At 37.7% G+C, this 20,736-nt stretch overlaps 2 protein-coding genes and 1 long non-coding RNA gene across 6 annotated transcripts in view; 2 read left to right on the top strand and 1 right to left on the bottom strand.

The window, feature by feature from the left end:
- Positions 1 to 12: 12 nt before the first annotated feature.
- LOC132104190 (uncharacterized) lies at positions 13 to 1,930 on the bottom strand. Its single transcript, XR_009423516.1, has 4 exons — positions 1,773 to 1,930; positions 1,451 to 1,585; positions 662 to 857; positions 13 to 541 (listed from the first exon to the last, which is right to left on the bottom strand). It is a non-coding gene; the product is annotated as an uncharacterized LOC132104190 (long non-coding RNA).
- A 2,576-nt stretch (positions 1,931 to 4,506) lies between these two features.
- LOC132104694 (probable thiopurine S-methyltransferase) lies at positions 4,507 to 6,997 on the top strand. 2 transcript variants are annotated; one of them, XM_059510256.1, is made up of 9 exons: positions 4,528 to 4,540; positions 4,576 to 4,717; positions 5,140 to 5,232; positions 5,317 to 5,449; positions 6,001 to 6,053; positions 6,148 to 6,222; positions 6,317 to 6,402; positions 6,521 to 6,565; positions 6,702 to 6,997. In XM_059510256.1, exons 2-9 carry the CDS (start codon positions 4,623 to 4,625, stop codon positions 6,818 to 6,820), a joined length of 699 nt encoding a protein of 232 aa, XP_059366239.1. In that variant the 5' UTR covers positions 4,528 to 4,540; positions 4,576 to 4,622; the 3' UTR covers positions 6,821 to 6,997. The 2 variants fall into 2 exon arrangements, with proteins under 2 accessions (XP_059366238.1, XP_059366239.1); XM_059510255.1 differs by having other exon boundaries at positions 4,507 to 4,717.
- A 717-nt stretch (positions 6,998 to 7,714) lies between these two features.
- LOC132104187 (exostosin-1c) overlaps positions 7,715 to 20,736 on the top strand; it is a 44,515-nt gene continuing 31,493 nt past the window's right edge. The window contains exons 1-2 of one of the 3 annotated variants that reach the window (XM_059509466.1): positions 7,715 to 8,053; positions 14,861 to 16,115. In XM_059509466.1, coding sequence (XP_059365449.1) covers positions 15,178 to 16,115 — 938 coding nt within the window. In that variant the 5' untranslated portion in view covers positions 7,715 to 8,053; positions 14,861 to 15,177. Of the gene's footprint in view, positions 8,054 to 8,150; positions 8,898 to 14,860; positions 16,116 to 20,736 lie in introns of those variants that run through there. The other 2 variants (XM_059509465.1, XM_059509467.1) reach the window with 2 other exon arrangements.

The following is a 20,736-nucleotide window of genomic DNA, read 5'->3' as shown; positions in this document are numbered from 1 at the left end:
GGTGACCCATACTCAGAATTTGTGCTCTGCATTTAACCCATCCAAAGTACACACACACAGCAGTGAAAACATTACTGTTACACATATATCAACAGCTATCCAATACTTATAATGATACTATAAAATTAATAAGCCATTTGTCTAATATTTGATACAAAATTAATGTAATACATTTTATTAACCCACATTTGCATACTTAGCTTTCTTAGTTCAACATATTCCATGTTTTTTTTTTTCATGAATCATTTCCATGAGGACTGAACTGAATAACAACATTGAAAGTGGCACCTAGTGACATGTATTGTTATTTTTCAATATTAAATATGATTGTAGCCAGTAACCATCATGCAAAACACAGTGGACAATTACCAGGGCAATAAATAATAGTTGAAAGAAATTTGCATGTTGTAAAACACACAAAAACCAAAAGGTAGTTTTGTTGTCCTCTTCCTCCTCCTCAGTCTCCTCTTCACTCTGGCCTCCCTGAGGCTTCAGTGTCACTGAGCTGAATTGGCTCAAAGGCTTTCCAAGATTTCCAAAACTAAAGGCAAAATAAAGTACAATTGGGGAACAGAGACTATTAAAAACAATAGGTAAATAGACACATACAATGGTTTTTAGTAATTGCAAATAATATAACCAAAAAATGATTAAGTATTACCTAAGTGACTATAGCTCCTCTATAAGCCACTCCATCAGAGCCTCTGAAATCAAAGTGTTAAGTTGAGGACACTTTAAGCCGTCTGAATTTCCCCAACAGGTGATGGACCTCTTCTTGTGGAGTAGGCAGCAGACAGGCCATCAGAGGGGAATGCTGGGTTATGATTTTGTTCAGGGCCGGGCGCCGGTTTGACTTCCTGGGTTAAAGGTCAGGAGACAGAGAGGGAGCATATGAAAGAAAAGAAGGGCCAGTAAAAGCATAAATCTTCACTTGAAGTTGCTTGCACACAGAAGTTTATCATGTTACTAGCAACACATCACAAAAAAGTAAGACTTCTAAAACCTCTGCAATAATATATGAGTAAATAACAGAGTGTTTTTCAAAGCAAATTTAGTAAAAAATATTTCTATATGTTTGACACAGAGGTTGAGACACTGGGGAAAAGAAAACACACACTAATGTCACCATGGGAACCTTATATGAAACTTGGAACAAATGGCAGGTGGTGGCCACTAATATTCAAATACATAATGTTCAAAGACCTCTAAAAGTCTGGGTACATCATTTAAGTTATACATATTTCATGAATCACATATGCTATTAGTCAAATGGTTTGCACAAACCACATAAAGTTCTATGTCAAGGCGAGTAGATGACACCACGAACCTGCAGACATAAATCAGGCTTATTATTCCCCGAAAACATGCTCTCATCCATCACATTGTTCATTAAAGCAGAAGAAACACACATAATTGATCTCGCAGGTATGGTAGCAATAGCTGTTCTGACCTGTCAAAAGCCATATGGTGCTGTTGAGGCAGATCTAGCCCCAGCAGCAGCCTGAAGTGACAGAGGGCAAGCTGCTTTTGTGCCAGCTTTACCTTAGCACACATTTCTCCAGTCATCTGCCTCTCTGTGTCCTCTCTGAAAGAGTGGGAAGGGTAAGGATGACATGCTGTTAATGCAATAGTCACAGATTAATATGATTAAAAGCTGTGTTAGGTTGTTGAATATAGGTTACATACAAATCTTAATTGTCCCATTAAGCACTTCTGCTTTAATAATTTCATGCATTTTCATATGACTCAATTCATGCCCGGCTCAAACTCACCGCTTGAAAGACTTTGGTCTTTCCTCTAGAGCTTTTTTCTCAAAGTAGGAAGAAAAGTAGAGCAGAAGATTGCCAAGAAACTGATCCAGCTCTTTGCAGCTGCGAATATTTTGGCAAAAAAAATATTTAGAATCATCGAGCTGCAATAATGTAACAACTAAAAATGAGCTGTATATTAACATTTAATATAACTTAAATCTGTAAATACAAGTAAAAATGAACAGTAAATAATATGAAAATATAAAAGTCATCCTCAAATAGAATTAAAAAACAAAATGCGTAGTAAAATAAAATAGAATAAAAATAAAAACGTACTTTAGCAGAGAAATAAAACGTAAATGAATGGGAAGCCCGTCGTTCTTCTGTAGCAAACATACTGCGTCCACTGCAACACATTAAATGTATATTAAATCATCCTGGTTATGGGAAAAAGACCATTTTTCATGACTCATATTGTTTTCATTATGTACTAAAGTATACAGGCCTACATTTAACATCCTGAATTCTTACACATTCCTTTTGATTGCATTTTATATGAGGTCTTGAAGGCATCCAGTTGAGTGGGTCTCGCAGTATTTCTTTGAAAAATGAAACTGAGTAAATCAATTGCTCAGAATAATACATCAAAGTCCTGCATAATGACCACCATGCCAGGAGAGTGAAGTTATTAAGCCATAATTATTTCCTGATGTCTGCCAACCATATCAGAAATCAGAGTGCTTTTGCCACTTCTCCAGTTGCTTCCTGAACTGCTGTTGATATGTGTATGTACTCTTTTTTTAAATTCTCTTTCACTTCTTTATTGGCTTTGAAACGGTAAACAAACAAAACCTAATTTGCTGACTTTGCTTGTGCAAAAAAAAAAAAAAAGGAACAAAAAAGGAAAAAATAAAAAACACACTTGTCTGATTCACTATCATTTTGGGCACTTTCTACAGGTTTAATGGTTTTTATACTGTATAAACCATAGCTATATTCTGTAGCACTACACCTAAACCTACCCCTCATTGAAAACCTGCATTTTCACATTCTCAAAAATACTCATTCTGTATGATTTATAAGCTTGTTTCCCCATGTCCCCACGGTGACACAAGTTCCCATGAGTCAGCGTGCATCCAGGTTTAAGTCCCCACCAGGATAGAAAAACATGTACAAACACACACACACACTCAAAACCAAACCAAATAGCTACAGACTTTTAAAAAACATCACAATTAAACATTGTTTTTTTCACCTGATGAACTCCAAGCTGTTTGTTTTGTCATTTCAGTACCAACATTCAGAGGAAGGCATCATTACCTGTCATGTAATTATTAGGGGGAGATCTGAAAGACCTTATTTTTCTCTGTTGGCATAATAATGACTATTTATAATAATCAAAATAATAAAATAAAAAATAATAATAATGTAATATCAATTATTTTCTGATTTATCTCTTTGACCGATACACACAGGCATTATTTATAATAAAAATACTAAAAAGTAAAATAATAAGCCTAATTATGCATAACGATCCATTTCCAAATGCACAAAAATAGAATAACATCTGAAATATTGAATTTTTTTCAATAAAGTTTCATTCATCATATGTTTTAAAGCTGCTTAGCAACAGTATATTTTTTAATAATAAAATAAATGTCTCCAATGTTTCTAATACGTGTGACGTTGTATGAAAAGCCACGCCCACTACGTACAAATTCTTCCTGTTATGAAACCGATGCATGTGAGCGAAAACTTTGTTGTGAGAAGCTGCTGTTCGGGTGGCCACTGAATTGGAGAAGTGAGGTAAAAGATCTGAAATCTTATCAAACATTTACAGCGACTGCTACAGATTCGTATTACATATAAATTAACCTATTTTGGCTGAACATGCTCAGTGCTTTTTTTTTTTTTTTTTAAAGATTGTTGAATTGTATTGTGCACTTCCTTAAAAGTAAAACAAAGTTACTTGTTTGTTAAACATTTATTTTTTTAGAATTTTAGAGTTTAGATTTTGAGTTCGAGTGTTCTCTTATAAAGCACGTCGCTGCTGCAACGAGTGTTGCCCAAACTGCTACACAAAACAATAATTAAACCAACATACACAATAATATAACAGAACTACTTAAAAGTTCTCTCTGTAATGGACCAGTAGTAGTCCGCTGATAGCATAGACAGTAAAATAAATTGATATGAGTCAGAGGATAAACGTATTGATATTGTGACAGTTTTAGCATGAAGAGAGAGCAACAATTCAAAGATGATATGATATATGCATTGTCATTGTGATTATGCAAGTTGATCAGGCCCTGAAAAGCCAGACTACTTTCTGAAGACTTGTTTCAGAGGCTTGGTACTTAATTTGCATCCTTTTCTGACTGCTTAAGGAATTGTGTGCTGGGAAAAAGTATTTAGTTTATAATAATGATATTAATAAAGTGTGTGTGTGTACTGTATACCAAACAGAATGCAACAATATTAACACAACATTAACTGAATATGAATATTGAACATTTTTAAATGCAGAAACACCAGTAGAAGTGTTCTATCCCATATAGTCTTTATGCCATTTTCCCTTATCTTGCATAGATTTATGCATTTTGAGAAAAAGTGCATGTCATGCAACTTGATTAACTTGACAGATGATCTGATATAAATATGGGCCACAGTAGCTTGATTAGATCCAAAACATCTGACGTCAGCTATAGAACTGATATGGAGTGTGCTTCTCCTAATTTAATTAGCTTAGTTGTATTTTATTATTTGCACATAGCAACTGTCTGCTACCCTGAAGAGAAGAGAAGAGAAGAGAAGAGAAGAGAAGAGAAGAGAAGAGAAGAGAAGAGAAGAGAAGAGAAGAGAAGAGAAGAGATGTCTGCCCAGGCAAACAGAGTGATGGCTTTGTCTGAGTGGGAGGACAGGTGGCAGGAAGGAAAAATTAGTTTTCACAGACCTGACGTGCACAAGTAATCACACATACAATACAGTACACATTGTTTCAAAGCAGCTTCACAGTAATAAACAGAAAAATAACAGAATCAGTGATCAAAACTTAAATCAAATATGAGACATTAAAATTCTGCTGCAAAGCAGCTCTAAAAATACAACAGTGTCAATATTCAGCTCAAGTCAGTTCACTGTTAGTTCAGATTGATAACAGTGAAAATGTCACAAAAATCTATTACACTATAGTTAATCATGCATTTTATAATGTCATATACTGTAGCTCCATGATATAGACACCATCTTGTATTGCTTATGAATGAATAAAGTTCCTTTAGAATTATCCATAAATGTGTAGAGGAACCACACAGTATTATCAATTTATTGCTTTTAATTCAATGCATTCAATTGTTTCAGTTTCCTAATTTTTATACCTTTTTCATAGTTTGCTGAAAAAAAACTTGGACAAAGTCATATGCGGACGAAAGGAGGTTCGATTCTTCTTCCCGCTATGCGGAAAAGCTGTGGACATGAAATGGTACGAGGTCTAAAGGCCGTGTTAATGAGTAATGTTAAAAATCTTACTAGCACCTCCATGAAATGTTCCAAAAAATGTTCTCAGGCTGGCTGATATGGGTCACACAGTTGTTGGAGTCGAACTTTCCGAAAAAGGAATCAAACAATTCTTTGCAGAGCAGAATCTTGCTTTTAATGAAGAACCAGTACCAGCCATTCCTGGAGCTAAGGTTTTCAAGGTACCTGAAGGGGTCGCATTTTGTCATCCATATCGTTTGCTGGGCACAAACAAATGATAAAATTAGCCTTAAATGATTACAGTGTCCATAAATCATACATTGAGTTATTATCCACCTTATTTTGCAATGCAGAAGCAAGCCATTTGAATGTGCGAGACTTCTGATTAATTAGCTGCTGTAGGTAAATAACTTGAATAACTGTGCAGTAAATGTTAAAGAATTAAGCGCTACAAACCAGTGAGTTTATGATTCTAATAATGAATTAAAATAATATTATTACAAATACCAGTATGCAATATAAAGCAGCATAACGGACTGTTTTTGTACAGCTAAAAGTAACTGAAAGCAAATGGGGTTAGGCATAAGGTGCATGCACTTGTATTGTTAGAATGGCATTTGGCTGTGTCTTAGCTGCTTCCTCTGATTCATACAGACAGATGCCCCTCATTGTAATACACTCCAACTGTGAGCCGGTCACAGTGCCTTCGCTTTCTCTAATGGAAGTAGACAGTGTCATGATCTCTCAACTAATGCAGTTTCCTTGTTCTCAGAGTGCAGATGGAAAGATCTCCATCTATCAGTGTGATTTATACAAGTTCTCCAGGTGCATTTTATACTTTCAAATTTAGATGATAAAAAATGTCACGTGAAATACATTTAAATGCATCTCTGTCATTTTGGTCTCTGTCCATATGTAGTGCTGTTGCAGGAAAGTTCGGCGGAATTTGGGATAGAGGAGCGCTGGTTGCTATAAACCCATGTGACAGGCAAAAGTTGGTTTTAAATAAATAAATATTTTATGTCCTTTTATTTATTAATTCATTTAAGTGGGATTGTATGTAAATACATACTCTCTTCATCCTCAAGGTATGCTACTCTCCTTATGTCCTTAATGAACAATGACTGCAGATATCTTCTGGACACAGTGGAATATAATCCTGAGCTATATAAAGGTAATGTTAGAGGGAAAAACATATAGAATAATTCATCATAACTATTATGAGTCGTCATAAAGCATATGTGCCTTTTCTTTTGTATTCAATATTTTCTGTTGCCACATTTGACATACAGGTCCGCCATTTTTAGTATCGGAAAAGGATGTAAAAAATGAATATGGTGAGTTTTGGTCACTGTTCTGAAACGTCATCTTACCTATTTAGTACCTAGATGTTTTCATCATTTATTATGTATTATATAACTTTTATTTCTAAAATGTTTTATCCAATAATCATGGCGATGTCTCATCTTTCAGGAGGTGAATGTGACATAGAATTGCTGGAGTCTGTAGATGCCTTTGTGGAAAAGTACAAATCATTGGGACTGGATTCACTGACAGAGAAAATTTTCCTTCTGACTCTAAAAGCCCAATGATCAATCATCACATCTACTGGAGGGAGATTAAAAATTTAAAATTACTTAATGCAATAAATAATTGAAGGTTTTTGAAAGACAGTTTGCAATTTTCTGTTTTGATAGCAGTGGCCTGAAAAGTTATTGACTGAATAGTTGAACGTAATGTCAAAGATTTTAATAAATTTTTTAATCGTTTCTGTTTGTTTCATAACTGGACTAGAGTAAAGTGATGTGAGGACTCGGTTTGACCACAAGAGGGCAGTAGCTTGACAGATATTTGCACATAATGACAATTTCGTCAGTTTATTTGCTCCCGCGAGTTCTTACTCAGTACAGGTCCCAAAAATACAATTGACCGTTCAGTTCTGGAGCGTGAATTCTTAAGACAACGCAGACCAAACACTTCTATTCAGCAACTCTGCTACTGTATTTACAGCGCGACCACTGTAGAGATTTACCAACGAACGAATAAGAACAGATTTTTTAACGCCTTCCCAGACTCCAGATTAAGTTCTCGACATTGAGATTTTAATGATTTTATTAAATCAGTGCTATGTTATAAAAAAAATCAATGAATTCAGAGTGTTTATATCTATTTCATATCCAATCTATAAATACGTTTATGCCATCTCTAAAATGCCTATGAAAAGCCATTAAAAGTTCAAACTTATTGCAAAAATGAAGCATCTCTGATCAGACCCTACGAGGCAATAAGAAATGCATTTCGTTTTTCTAAATATTTATCGGGCAAAAATACTGAAAGAATCGCTAATGAGACCGTTAAGTAATCATTAATAGAACTCAGATGACGATTCCCATCGTTAGTCATAACCGTAGGATGATAATAACCCCCTTTTTTCTTTTTACTCGGATAAAAAGTTTGTCAAGTCGTCAAAGTCTTTTCTGGTTAACCGCGCAGCATCAGTTCGCGACCTGCGGCGACAGTGACGCGCACCGCTGTGCAGATGTGCGCCTGTTTACTTTAAATATAGCTCGTGCGAAGGCGCCCCGAGTTTCTGAGCCAATCACGAGCGCCGGGGGCGGGGTTGACTGGAATGTTGTGGATGCGAGAAAATGAACAATGTAGCTCCATGAAATGATGCTGTGACGGACGCTATCTACACGCAGCGACTGTATATGAGTGTGCAGAGGCAGGGACGGAAGGATCAGCATCCGAACGCTGTGATTTGGGTGCGATTGAAGGGGATTGGCGGAATGCACCACAGAGCGTCTGCTGAAGTTCAGGGTGAGGTACTCTCATACAGAATATAATGGTGTTGCATTGTGCCTCTGCACCGCATTATGATTTTTATTAATTCAATAGCTAATGATTTCATATGTTTTTGTAATAATCAAATTTACGCTATTTCCGGGGAACTTCAATACGCGGCCGCGCGCAGCCCACCCCAAGGGCACTGCGACCATTGTTTCCTTGTCATATTTCATGCACAAGGCAGCGACAGCTCCCATCCACCAGCTCGCTAAAATATTAACGTGGCTGCTGGCGTTTCAGTGCTTAATGACTACTTATACAGGCGGCAGTCTCATCTCACTCATCCACACGATCTGACGTAAAGATAGGAAACCCACATTAGTATAGCGGAAGAACGCCTCTTACGATGAGCGATTTCTGTCTGGAAGCCGATAACTCTAACAAACCAGCCTCAGGCGAATTGTAGCCCACGATGGAATATTAATATTTGCCCAAATCTTCTTCTCTATCATTAAAGAATGGGAAGAGAGAGAGGACACGCGGGAGGAGGTGTGAGATTACGCGCGCGCCCGGCGCGTGTGCTTCTGTGAGTCGCTCTGTAACTCAATCAGGTTGTAGGAGCTGGTAAAGCGAGAAGACACGCGCTTTAGAGGGGAGGAGGTAGAAAGAGAGAGAGAAAGAGACGGGGGTTGAAGATAGCCGAGGTATCCTCGGTGCGGTTCAGGAGGGCACTGTGTGGCATGAGTGTTATTGCATCACGTTATATTGTGCTGTTGAAAACAAGCAGGGCGTCTTACAGAGATAGAAGAGAAAGAAACGTTCAGTATCGGCAGATGATGATGAGGATGCAGCAATAACGAGAGACCAACGCGATGATAACAGGTAACCAACAAAAGCCGAGCTTTACTCGTGATATAATGTAAAAACAAGCGAGAGCAGTAGAATAAACGTGCAAATGTAGCAGTGGTAAATCTTAATTCATTTAAACTGCCGAGACATGATGGATATCCACTGATTTCAACTTATAATATAACTTAAATATATATTTAAATATAAAAATAAATCGCAAATGCATTAATAAATAAAGGTTAGTTATAAACGTAAAACATAAAAAGAAAAAAAAAACATAATATCCAAAATAATATATGAATGTAAATGGTGTTGAATGAAAACAAAATAGTTATGCTTAATATAGAAGTCCTACGGTTGTTGTCAGTATATATATATATAAAAAAAAACTTTCATGGGAAGTTCATTTAATAATTCATAGTTAAAATTGCATTGACAATGCAAATGTATTTCAGTGAGAAATATATACACATTATATGATTCCTTACTTTTTTGTATTATTTTATGCAAAAATTGATCATCGACAGTTATATAAAATTGCATTGCAATGCAAGTGTATTTCAGAGAGATATATATACACTTTTTTACTTTATGTAAGAATGGTTTATCGGCAGTAGGCTCACGTAGTCTGTATATTGAAGACAGTAGATCAGACCTTGTGATTGCAGTTAGGTAGCTATCACAGGTGTATACGGATCATCACAGCATTTTAATGTTGCACGTAGTAATTGCCTTTTTAATTAGATCCCAAGATACCAAGAAGTGGTTAAGATTCAACAAAGCTATCAAATCTGTGTCAGAGCAGTAATAGGTTTTTACGAGATGAGTTATCTAAAAGGCTTGCAGAGCAATACAGAGGCTTTAGAAGAAAACTAACACACACAACTGGCCTTGGAATCTGAATAGATTTTTTATTTGATTTTTGTGCCATTATGAGAGCACCATGTGACATGAATGAAGCGTCCACCCTTGCAATGGAGCTGAAAGAGCAGGGAAACCAGGAGGGGACGGAAAAATGGCAGGAATCTCTGCCCTTTTGACAGGCTTTCATAACTCATTCCATGGTGGCAAACAACAAAATGTATATAACTTCATTTGGGCCAGAGGAAGGTCAAAGAGAGGAGGGGCTTGGGAATGAATAGCCGGACATTGTGGCATGGAAAGCTCATGTTTTTAGTACGTCTATGACATTTAAAGCTGTTGATATTTTCAACTGTAACATTCATTATGACTACTGCTGATATCCTCCAATTGTCCCAGCCCATCCTGTTTGTCAGGATAATTAGCCCTTGTAGCACGTGTGCGAGGAGCATATTGTTTAGACATAATTAATCAAGCCTGCTGGTAATTATTGTTGTCCATAAATAAAAACATGAGGGTAGCAGCGGGTGTTCAAGTAGATCAAGAAGAAGCGTCTTAATAACCATAATGCACCTTTTTGCACCAGAGAGCTCAAGATGGTTATTAAATCAAAACAACTTCTTTGCCCTAAATTTTTCATCTTCATCCTTTGATCCTTCTTTTCCTTCCCTGCTTATTCTGAGGATTACTGCAGAACATGTCAGATTTTATGATTTTTCATAAACATCCTCTTCTCTGAAATTACATTGACTTGAGTCATTTGGGTCTGTGTTTTCTCAAAAGAGTTGAAGCCAGACTGATGTCCCAGCAGGCTTGACCACAATCTCAGCATGGGTCAGTCTCAGCACCGCAAACATGCAACAGAACTAGGCTGGGCCGTTGGCTTTGGCTCTGCTGTCGCTCTCCCTTGACCTGTAATGACAGAGTTTCGTGTTTAATTTTAACTCCGCCTCACCCAACTCACCACACTATTTGTATTTCGCCAACATCAGCTGCCGCTAAAAAAATTTTAGACGTTGCAATTCAGGGCAGCTGAAGCCAAGCTGTGGAGGAACTCATAGAATCTGCTGTAAGAAGAACAGTTTTTGTGTTTAAATATTAGCTGCTAGCTAATACTAGTACACATTGGCCTAGTGTTGGTATACAATTGTGGTTGACTTTGTGGTTAAGGATGTGGATGTGTTAAATTATTTGAACAATATCACGCAAGGGAAACGTATTAACTATAGGGTGTTAATAAAATAATAATAATAACTCTTCAGTGTCACATGATCCTTCAGAAATCATTCTAAATTCATTTATTATTATTATCAATGTTGACAATGGTTGCAATGCTTATTACTTTTGTGGATACAATATTTATACACAGAAGGTTCAAAGGAACAGCACTTGATTTTGATTTACTGTCATTTTGCAGAAATCACACTTTTAACATTTAAAGTAAAATGTGTTAATGTATACAATATTATTTGGGAATGTAAGGAAATGTTCTCCAAGCAGGCTTTTTAGTATGGATCTGATTTACTGGCCATGGAGGGAGATGGGACAGGGGAGATAAGCTCCATGTCCAGCTGTCACACACTCGTCATGTGAGAAAACGGCTCAGGCCGGAGCAGTCTGGGCAGCAGGCACGACACAGGAAACTAACTCAACATGCTTACAACTGCTGCCTCTTGGCTACATCCACCTGCTCGCTCTCCTTCTCCATATTCACTATCCTTTGCCAAAAGACACAAGCATTGTTTTTCCCTTCGCACAGGGACTTTACAAGTGGAAAACACTTGTTCTGAAAAAGCTAATGAAGTGTCCAGAAGACAGATCACTCAAAGTTTGGAAGGCTGTGTTCACTTATTCAGCTGTTTCCTGTCATGGTGATCGAGCAATATGCCATCACATCTCGATCTCATTACACTGCCCCCAGCTTGTTTCTGGAGCCCTACCTGGTTTTGATATACGGTGCGGAAAAAAGACAGAGCGGGAGAGGTTTACAGTGGTGGTGTGAAAAGAAAACAAGAGCATTGATGAATGAGAAAAATAAAAAGTAATTGTGATAGGAGGAGGAAACTGCAAGGAAGAGTAAGAAAGAGAGAGAAACAGTCCCTCTGGGGCTGAGGCTAGTGATCACTCCCCCCTCGTTGATTCAATATTCTGTCAGCTGGATGCAGGCTTGGGGAATAATGGAATATTTGGAATGTGGTTACATAATCCGGATGTAAAATTAAGAAAGTGTATTCTTACAGCTACATTAAAAAAGATGTTCATTTATTTCGAACATTGGAGACAAAAACTTGACCCATGTAGTTTTTTTAAAATTATAAAATCCTCTGATACAGGCAAAATACTTATTTTCCTATAACAATTACTATTTTTTATTTGTGATTTTTCTTTTAATGTTTTTTGCCTTCTGTTACACTTTTTGTGCCATTGTTTTGATATGAGGGAGAAAGTAGCGGTAATGTTTTACATCTGTTTGATTCTATATGAGTTATCATTTTGACATTTACATTATGTATAACAAGTTTTTAATGTTTATATAAAAAAGTATTATGATGCAATGTATTACAATTATAATGTTATAATAAATGGATATTACAAAAAATTTATTATGTGTCTGTATATAGATAAATAGTTTTATTAAATACATTAAAATAATAAAATTATGAATATGAAATACACAATTATAATGGTTAAAATGATTAAAAAGAATAATATTAAATTGTATATACACTAGAGCCAAAAGCTTTTTTTAAAGATGTCACAAATTTTCACCAAAGCTGCATTTCTTTGATAAAATACAGTAAATATTGTGAAATATTAATACAATTTAAAATAACTTCTTTCTTTCTTAATATATTCTAAAATATATTTTATTCAGCAGCATTTAGTCCAGTGATAAATAAATAAATAAATAAATCATATATATATATATATATATATATATATATATATATATATATATTATTTTTTAACAATGTAATAAAATAGAAAACAATAATCAGAAAAAAAGGGAAACAAATTAAACTGAAACTGTATTTTTGATTAAATAAATTAAAAAATGTAAATCTTAATTAATTACTCCAAACTTTAGGCTGCCATTGTATATGTATTTTATTTATTTTGTTTACTATCATTTTGCTTATGATCATAGTAGAGTAACAAAAAAGGTTCACCCAGATCCAAATGTGTCCATCCAAATTTGCATTGTCCCATATTCATTAGGTTGTTTCTGGCATCCCTAGTAAGGATTGGCATGAGTGATCCTCGTGGAAATCTTAACTGCAGTTTATTTTCAAGGGAAAATTGAGATTAACTTAATCTGTGAGGCATGAAAAGCCAAACGAAAGGAAAGAAGGGAAATCAATGTCCTAACTAAGTTATCGTGCATTAATAATGAGCAGCTTGTAATGGAATCCTCTGCATCTGTTTCCCGACAAATATGCGCTTGCCCTCCAGTGTTTCATGAGGGGAGCTTTACCGTGTAGAACGCCAGCACTCGTGATCACACACGTTCACAATAAAAAAATGTACTTGGATTCACACTGCATTTGCCCTCGTTCTGTACCTATCACACATTATTAATGCATATAACAAGAATATCCATAAGCAACACACACATGCATGCAAATCGACACACAGGCCCTTTATATTCATTAAGATTAGTTTTCTTCTTTAAGATTTGTTTGCTCTGGGTCAGACAGTGGTCAGACGGCTTAAAGAGATAAGACAGAAACTCAAGAGGAATTTAGCAGAAAGGCAGAATCAGAGGAGAGGCGAAAGAAGAGAAAAACAAGTGAGGCAGGTGAGAACTGAAAGCTGTCTTTGTGCATTGCCTGGCAGTAGACACACTGACCTTTTCTGTGAGACGCCGCACACAGAGACAGGTACACACTTTGATGAGAGGAGGACACTTTCTTGACAAACACCTCCCCTTCAAAACCATTGCGTGCTTCCCGGCAAAGCAAACAAACAAACAAACCAAAAAGAACCTCAGTCTCCCTTCAGATTAACTGGCATCAGATTCAATCTCAGCTCTCACTTTCGATTTAGGCTTCTTAAAGCTGCCTTATTTTTTTCATCCCCTTCATCTCCGTTCAACTGGAGCATGCAGAGGGTAGATGCTATCGCTCCCCGGCTCATGTTTTGCATGTTCACTCCAAACACTGCACCAGTGTGTGTGTGAAAACAGCAGAACTGACTCAGACCAGAAGACTAAATACACCCATTTCAAATCAAGCATGGCTTCATACCGGTGCATACAAAGTCTTTTGTGCCCACCACCAAGGTTGGGCACATGATGAGACACTTGATAACGCACGCATGGAGAGCTTTGATGTTGTGCAAAACTGACTGGACTATGTTATTTTGTTGACTTCCGTTTTTCAAACTGTGAAATGCCCTTTTACAGTGGGTATAGAAAATAATCACCCCCTTTAAAATAATCACATTTTGTTTCTTTGCAGCCTGAAATCAAGACAGACACAGTTTTTGTTTTATCCAGCTGTATTTACTCAGTGCAACTTATAACATCCAAGTGAAAGTTATAACGGCAACATGTCAATTTTGTCAAAACAATTTAATCACTGAGTTGGAAAAAGGATCACCCCCCCTCCAAAAATGACGTTTAAACTCAATCAGGTATAGCGAATCACCTTCTCAATGGCACACATTTGACATTCAACTGTGATCAGCTCTGGCCTTTTTGATAAACTTAGCAGGTAAAGAGCTTTCCTGGACCATCTCAGTCCTTGGTAGTGCAACTGAAGCAAACATTCAACTATGGGTGGCACGAGACTGTCAAAAGATCTCCGGGATAAAGTTGTGGACTGGCATAAGTCAGGAGACTGATTCCAATCCTTTTCAAAAGCTTAATTTGATTAAATACAAATATTTGAATATATTGTACAAAATATATTGGACTGTACATGAGTTTATTGTCTGGTAGTCATGCTCATTTTTTGAAACACAATGCACCACTTAAAAAAAAATGCCTGAAATATGGCCCTTCACACTGTAATGCACTGCTCACTAATGTTTTCATGTGTTTGACGATAGAATAAGAGTGTGTGTACATGGCAGTGCTGATATAAATGAACAGAAGGCTGTGTACTGAAGTGTGTTGTTAATATTTCTGCTAGGGTAACACAGAGGGGATTCATTGAGCCATGCAGAAAGAAGGACTACCAAGAGAGAAGAAATTGCACTGCATCACTTCCAGCTGACGACAGCAGAGTGCACACACACTTCTGTCGAATGGGCTTACCGTCCTGTGAACAGACAACTCAGAAGCAGTGAGACAGGAGAGAAAGAGTGCATACGTGTCTCTGTTTTTTGCTGATGGAAAAGTGGACATTGGGGCTATGCTGGAGATTCGGCCCCTGTTGTCCATCCCGTCTCCCCCCTGCTGAAGCTCCCGGCACGGCCCTGGAGCACAGAGGGTGAGAGAGACGGCCTCATGCAGGCACGCAAGAAGTACATGCTTCTGGGCCTGTGCATGTGCTGCTGGCTGTTGCTCTATTACTGGGGCGGCTTGCAGGAACGGTTCCTGGGTCTCATCACCCACAAGAGGGGGGAGGTGACACGGCCCTGGCCCAACTGGTTGGATCGGGACTTGCTCCTGGGTTATGCCGACCAGGCCGAGCTGCAAAATGGTGGGGGTTCGAGTGACTCACCAAGGCAGCGGAGGCAGTCGTGGGCCGGAATCTACAAAGACAGTCGCTGCAGGATGGACACCTGCTTTAACTTTGCCCGATGTCAAGGGCAGAGCGGCTTTCGGGTCTACATCTATCCATTAGAGAAGGGTGAGCGTGTGTCAGAGAGTTACCGCAAGATCCTCACTTCGGTCGCAGAGTCACGGTATTACACGTCAGACCCTCGAGAGGCATGTCTGTTCGTGCTGGGCATCGACACGCTGGACAGGGACCAGTTGTCGACACAGTTTGTGCCTAATGTGGACGAGCGGATTCGAGGTTACCCACTTTGGAACGATGGGCGGAATCATGTCATCTTCAACCTTTATTCTGGAACCTGGCCCAACTACACTGAGGACTTGGGCTTTAACGTGGGCCAGGCCATCCTGGCTAAAGCAAGCCTGAATACGGAACACTTCCGACCGGGCTTTGACATTTCCATCCCTTTGTTCTCTAAAGAACACCCCCAGAAGGGTGGAGAGAGGGGATGGTTAGTTCGCAACACCGTCCCGCCAAGGCGTAAATATTTGTTGATGTTTAAAGGGAAACGTTACTTGACGGGCATCGGCTCAGACGCTCGTAATGCTTTGCATCACATCCACAATGGCAAGGATATTGTCTCCCTAACGACATGTCGTCATGGCAAGGACTGGGAGAAGCACAAGGATGCACGGTGTGACCATGACAACCAGGAGTATGAGAGGTAAGTCATGTTAATGTATTTTGTCCTCAATAGCATGAGGTTTTAACCACATCAACTCTGGGGACCCACCGGTGGGTCCAATATTGCATATGTCTAATTCTCAAAAAAATCAAAATAACAGCTGAAGTGGTTAAGAGGAATGATGGCCGTTATGAGATCAGTTTCGGTTTCAGTGACTCAATGGAGTTTGATACCCTGGGCTATGAACTCAGGTTCCTGTGTGTTAAATACAAGAAGCAGCTATCAGTTACTGTGGGGTGTGGGTGACTTATGTAATACACGGCAAAGTGTCAAGAGTGAATAATGTTGAAAATGTATCAAGTGATCTCTTGAGAGTGACATATTCAGGTTATTGTATGCCATAAATGTTGTTAAATAAACTTTAATTTTCTAACTATTAGTTATTTTGTAACTATTAGTTTTCAGCATTTCTTATTCAAAAAAACATGTGCAGAATCAATGCGACAAGTGATCTTTCGCTAAGCCCAGCCTCCCTGCTTACTCAGACAAGCTTAACTGAACATTAAATATGAATGAACTGAAGATTTCAATGATTGTTAGTATTATTTTAAATAACACGCCACAAGATTTATTTAAAGATTAAAAAAGAAAATAGGCCCAATGTTTTATATGAATGGAGTCATGTGACAGAAAAAAAAAACAATAAATGACTGTATATTTTTGGTGAATAGTACAGTCATATCTCTAGTTATTGTGCACAGCTGTTCTGTGACTCAAACCATAAAGCTTTAAGCATTTTTTTCTAAATTGTTTTGTAACGCATGCATGACCCAATTGAATTAAAACGATTTGGGTATAGAGATAATGTAGAAGAAGTATGGGAAAGGAAGGGAGGAGAACTAATACAGGGTCACAAAACTACCACAGGGAATGTGTATCAAATCCACCGTGGGTCTTAAAGGAGCAGACATGGCCAAGAAGAAACTGAAGAAATGGTCTCAAACAGTTGAACAGTGCTTCAGACTTGTTTGCTTTTTGGTTTGTGGTGGGAACAGAGCTCCACTCGGCACTGGATGAATGTGTTCATTTATTCCACGAGATGGGTTGGGGGCTCTCCCACGCAGGAACAAACTTAGCCAACTTGTTAACAGTATCGGTGTTAGTTGATCTATGATCCATGTGAGGAAGAAAAACATTTATGAAATACTTTATTTCTACTGGAATGAACATGGCAGCTTGCTTCGTGGAGGTCTAAGCAGGAACAACGTGCTGTATCCACTGGCAGGGGGGATTGTGACTGCTGAGGAGTCGGTGGAGGAGTGGGCGGTATGACAAAAATCTTATATGGCAGTTTAAGAGTACAGTATATATTATGACAATGTTTATTTTAGCAGGAAATCTCAACCTACATAAAACTTATTATTGTCTTTTAATTTTTCATTTAGTAAAATAAATACTCTACCATAAAAGGGATATCATGAACAGATTTCATGTCTTTTTTATATATAAAAAATGTATCAATTGTTTTATTTTCTAAATGTATAAAATTTAACCTATTTTTTACTTTTTTGTTTTATATTATTCATTTTAAATAGATGAGCATAAACCAAAAGCTAACATATAATTGATAAGTCTGGAATCAGTATAGAAACAGCTTTAACATTATGTGATTATATGAGAAATAACTCAATAAACATAATAAATACAACTTCATGAGCCACATTTGAAGTTAAAGTAAATAAGCTGAAATATGCTGAGCTGCACACATGAGATCAGTTGAAGTCTATATTAATATTGTGAACTGTGTTGACAAAATAAAATCATTTGTAATCTAGTGCCCTTCAAAAGTTTATATTTATTTAAAAACGTGAAAAAATGTATTATTGTTTAATAATATTACATTTCAAAATAACCGTTTTCTATTTTAATATATTTTAAAATGTAATCTATTCCTTCCTGTGATGGCAAAGCTGAATTTTCAGCATCATTATTCCATTCTTCAGTGTGACATGATCCTTCAGAAATCATTCTAATATGCTGATTTGCTGCTCAAGAAACATTTATTAATATTATTTTCGAAGTTAAAACAGTTGTGTTACTTAATGTTTTTGTGGAATCCATGATACATTTTTTCATCATTTTTTTTTTTTTTTTTTGAGAAATAAAAAGTTCAAAGTTACGGTATTCATTTGAATGTCTTTATTGTCACTTTTGACCATTTCATTGCATCCTGAATAAAATTATGTATTCAAAACTTTCTTTTTAAACAGTAGTGCTACTAGTGTTTGTATACTGTATACTTAAATGATATAGCTAATGGTTGACATATTTCTACCATTCAGACCGCCCAGCCCTCTGATGTAGTTTTAAGACTGTTGGATGCAGAATGTCACAAACTTGAGGGAAAATGGGAAGAGAAGCAGCATTGGGTCTCTCTCTTATTTCACTGCTGTGATACCGCTAGGAATCTAAGGTGCCAATCTCAGAAATAGAATTTAGGAGGTTCTCTCGGGTTAATGATCACCAGCATCTGCTACTTCCACAGATTAACCTGAAGGCACACTGAGCACCCTACTGAACTCTTGCCCAGGGTGGAGAGAGGGATGAGCCCGGGGATGCTTCAGGAATCAGACAGAGGAACTTGCTGCAACCAAATGGCCTACATTCAATCACTTTTTAGGACTCTTTAAAAAAGGGGTGGGGGTTAAGGGGGGACTTGCATTGTACTGGGAATGTAAATGAGAAGGAGTGAGAGGGAGCTTGTGGGAAGAAAAATGGGGCAAGCTGTTTCGGGACAGTTTTGGGACACACAGACGGAGGATTATACTGCAATACTGATTATACTCTCTTCAATACCACCGTAGACTTCTGGGAACGCATTAGAATGCGGTTGGATGTGTGTGTGTGTGTGCACGCATCTGAGGGTGTAATAGTAAAATGCGGTACCTTTCTTGACAGCTAACAAGGTCTCCATGACTACACTCTTATCATGTGCAAGATGTTCATACAGAAGAGGTCATTATTCTCGATTCTCAAGGAGAAAAGAAGAATAATGGACTGCCTTTTTACATCTGCCACTGAAAATAAAACACAACTAAAGGAAAACACACACTCCAGGCGTAAAAATACTATTTTTAGTGAATTATCGCCTTGGAAGGGAATGTAAATGTTCACAACTGCGCTTAATGAACTTAATAAGGACCTTAAAGACGGCCTCTCATTTGTTCCGTGACCTTGTGTGTGCGTATTTGAGTACAATCGTTGGCAGGATGCAATAAGAAACGCTACACCCCACTGTAATTAGGGGGATGTGAAATTGTACCCCTAGAAAGTGTGTGGTTTGTGTGGCTCTTGCACAAGCCAGCACAAACTAGGTTTATTTAGAGCAAATAAAGAGAGAGGGAGAGAGCAGTTTATCTTCCTCTCTTGTCTTTTGTGCACTCTGTTTTTTTTTCCAAGTTCTGTCATTTTCTCTCACCGGGATTCTATCCCCATCCCCCTTCTTACCTCACCACTCACCAATCCCTTGACCCTCTTTCCCCATCTATCCAGGCCAAGTGTTTTACATACACACACATGCATTTGCTTACTGGCGCACAGACTGAGGCATGCTAATTCGCTCTTCATGCATGGACAATTTTTTCATTCCAGCATGCACCTCAGACACTTATAAATCACATGCACACTTATCAGTGTGCTAAACATGTGCACTCATCTGTCTTCATAACCAGGATAAAATCATGAAGGGTAAAGGTCATGACTTACAATTCCCAGGATTCATTGTATGCTAACCCTTACCCTAGATCCTGATAAAACTTGTTACATCAGGCCACTCAACCTTAATCTTATATAAATATATATACACACACACACAGTGCATATAGAAAAGAATCACCATGCACACATTTGAAGCCTCAAATGAAGACGGACACAGTTTTTGTTTTATCCAGCTGTATTTACTCAGTGAAAAATATAATAATGTCAGAAAGAAAATTTAATCGGACTTCATGTACATGCACTCCATTTCATGAAATTAGCTACACGAACATCTCTATTCGGTGTCGCCTACGCATTTTGGTATCTCACAGAATGTACTGCAGACTATTTCAAGCATAGTTGCTCGTTGATACTGTAATGTGTTGTGTTGTATTAAACTAGGACATTGAGGGCTGTCAAACAGGAATCAAATTCTGCACCCGGTAGGCAGCTGTAGACCTACACATGTCAACGTTCGAACTGTCAATCTGACTCCATCAGTGTTCCTGGTGTGGAGACAGCCAAAGTTCTTCAAAGTGTAAGACATCCTGGCTGCCACATCTATTATATATTATTTTAAAACCTGGTGAAATGCAGAGTTTACAAGCAGTCAAAAATATCACATTTCACTGCATGTTAGACAATGGACTCATTCATTAAACCACTAAAGAATGCTGATTCCCAAATGACCCATTACCAAAATGAGACATGTCAGTCACATGCGTAAAAAAAATAAAATAATACATTGTATATAGCGGAAAATGACATTAGGTTTATACCGAATTCGTGCTCTGCATTTAACCCATCCAAAGTGCACACACACAGCAGTGAACACACACCCGGAGCAGTGGGCAGCCATTTATGCTGCGGCGCCCGGGGAGCAGTTGGGGGTTTGATGCCTTGC

Source organism: Carassius carassius, chromosome 25 (genome assembly GCF_963082965.1).
Source record: "Carassius carassius chromosome 25, fCarCar2.1, whole genome shotgun sequence".
NCBI lineage: Eukaryota > Metazoa > Chordata > Actinopteri > Cypriniformes > Cyprinidae > Carassius > Carassius carassius.
This window is presented reverse-complemented; position numbering and strand designations above follow the sequence as displayed.

Bases quoted from the DNA above. Each gene is read 5' to 3' on its own strand.
- LOC132104694 (XM_059510255.1), top strand. From the start codon at position 4,623: ATGTCTGCCCAGGCAAACAGAGTGATGGCTTTGTCTGAGTGGGAGGAC. The intron at 6,054-6,147 runs GTGCATTTTATA...GTCCATATGTAG, and splicing joins GATTTATACAAGTTCTCCAG to TGCTGTTGCAGGAAAGTTCG. The intron at 6,403-6,520 runs GTAATGTTAGAG...TTTGACATACAG, and splicing joins TAATCCTGAGCTATATAAAG to GTCCGCCATTTTTAGTATCG.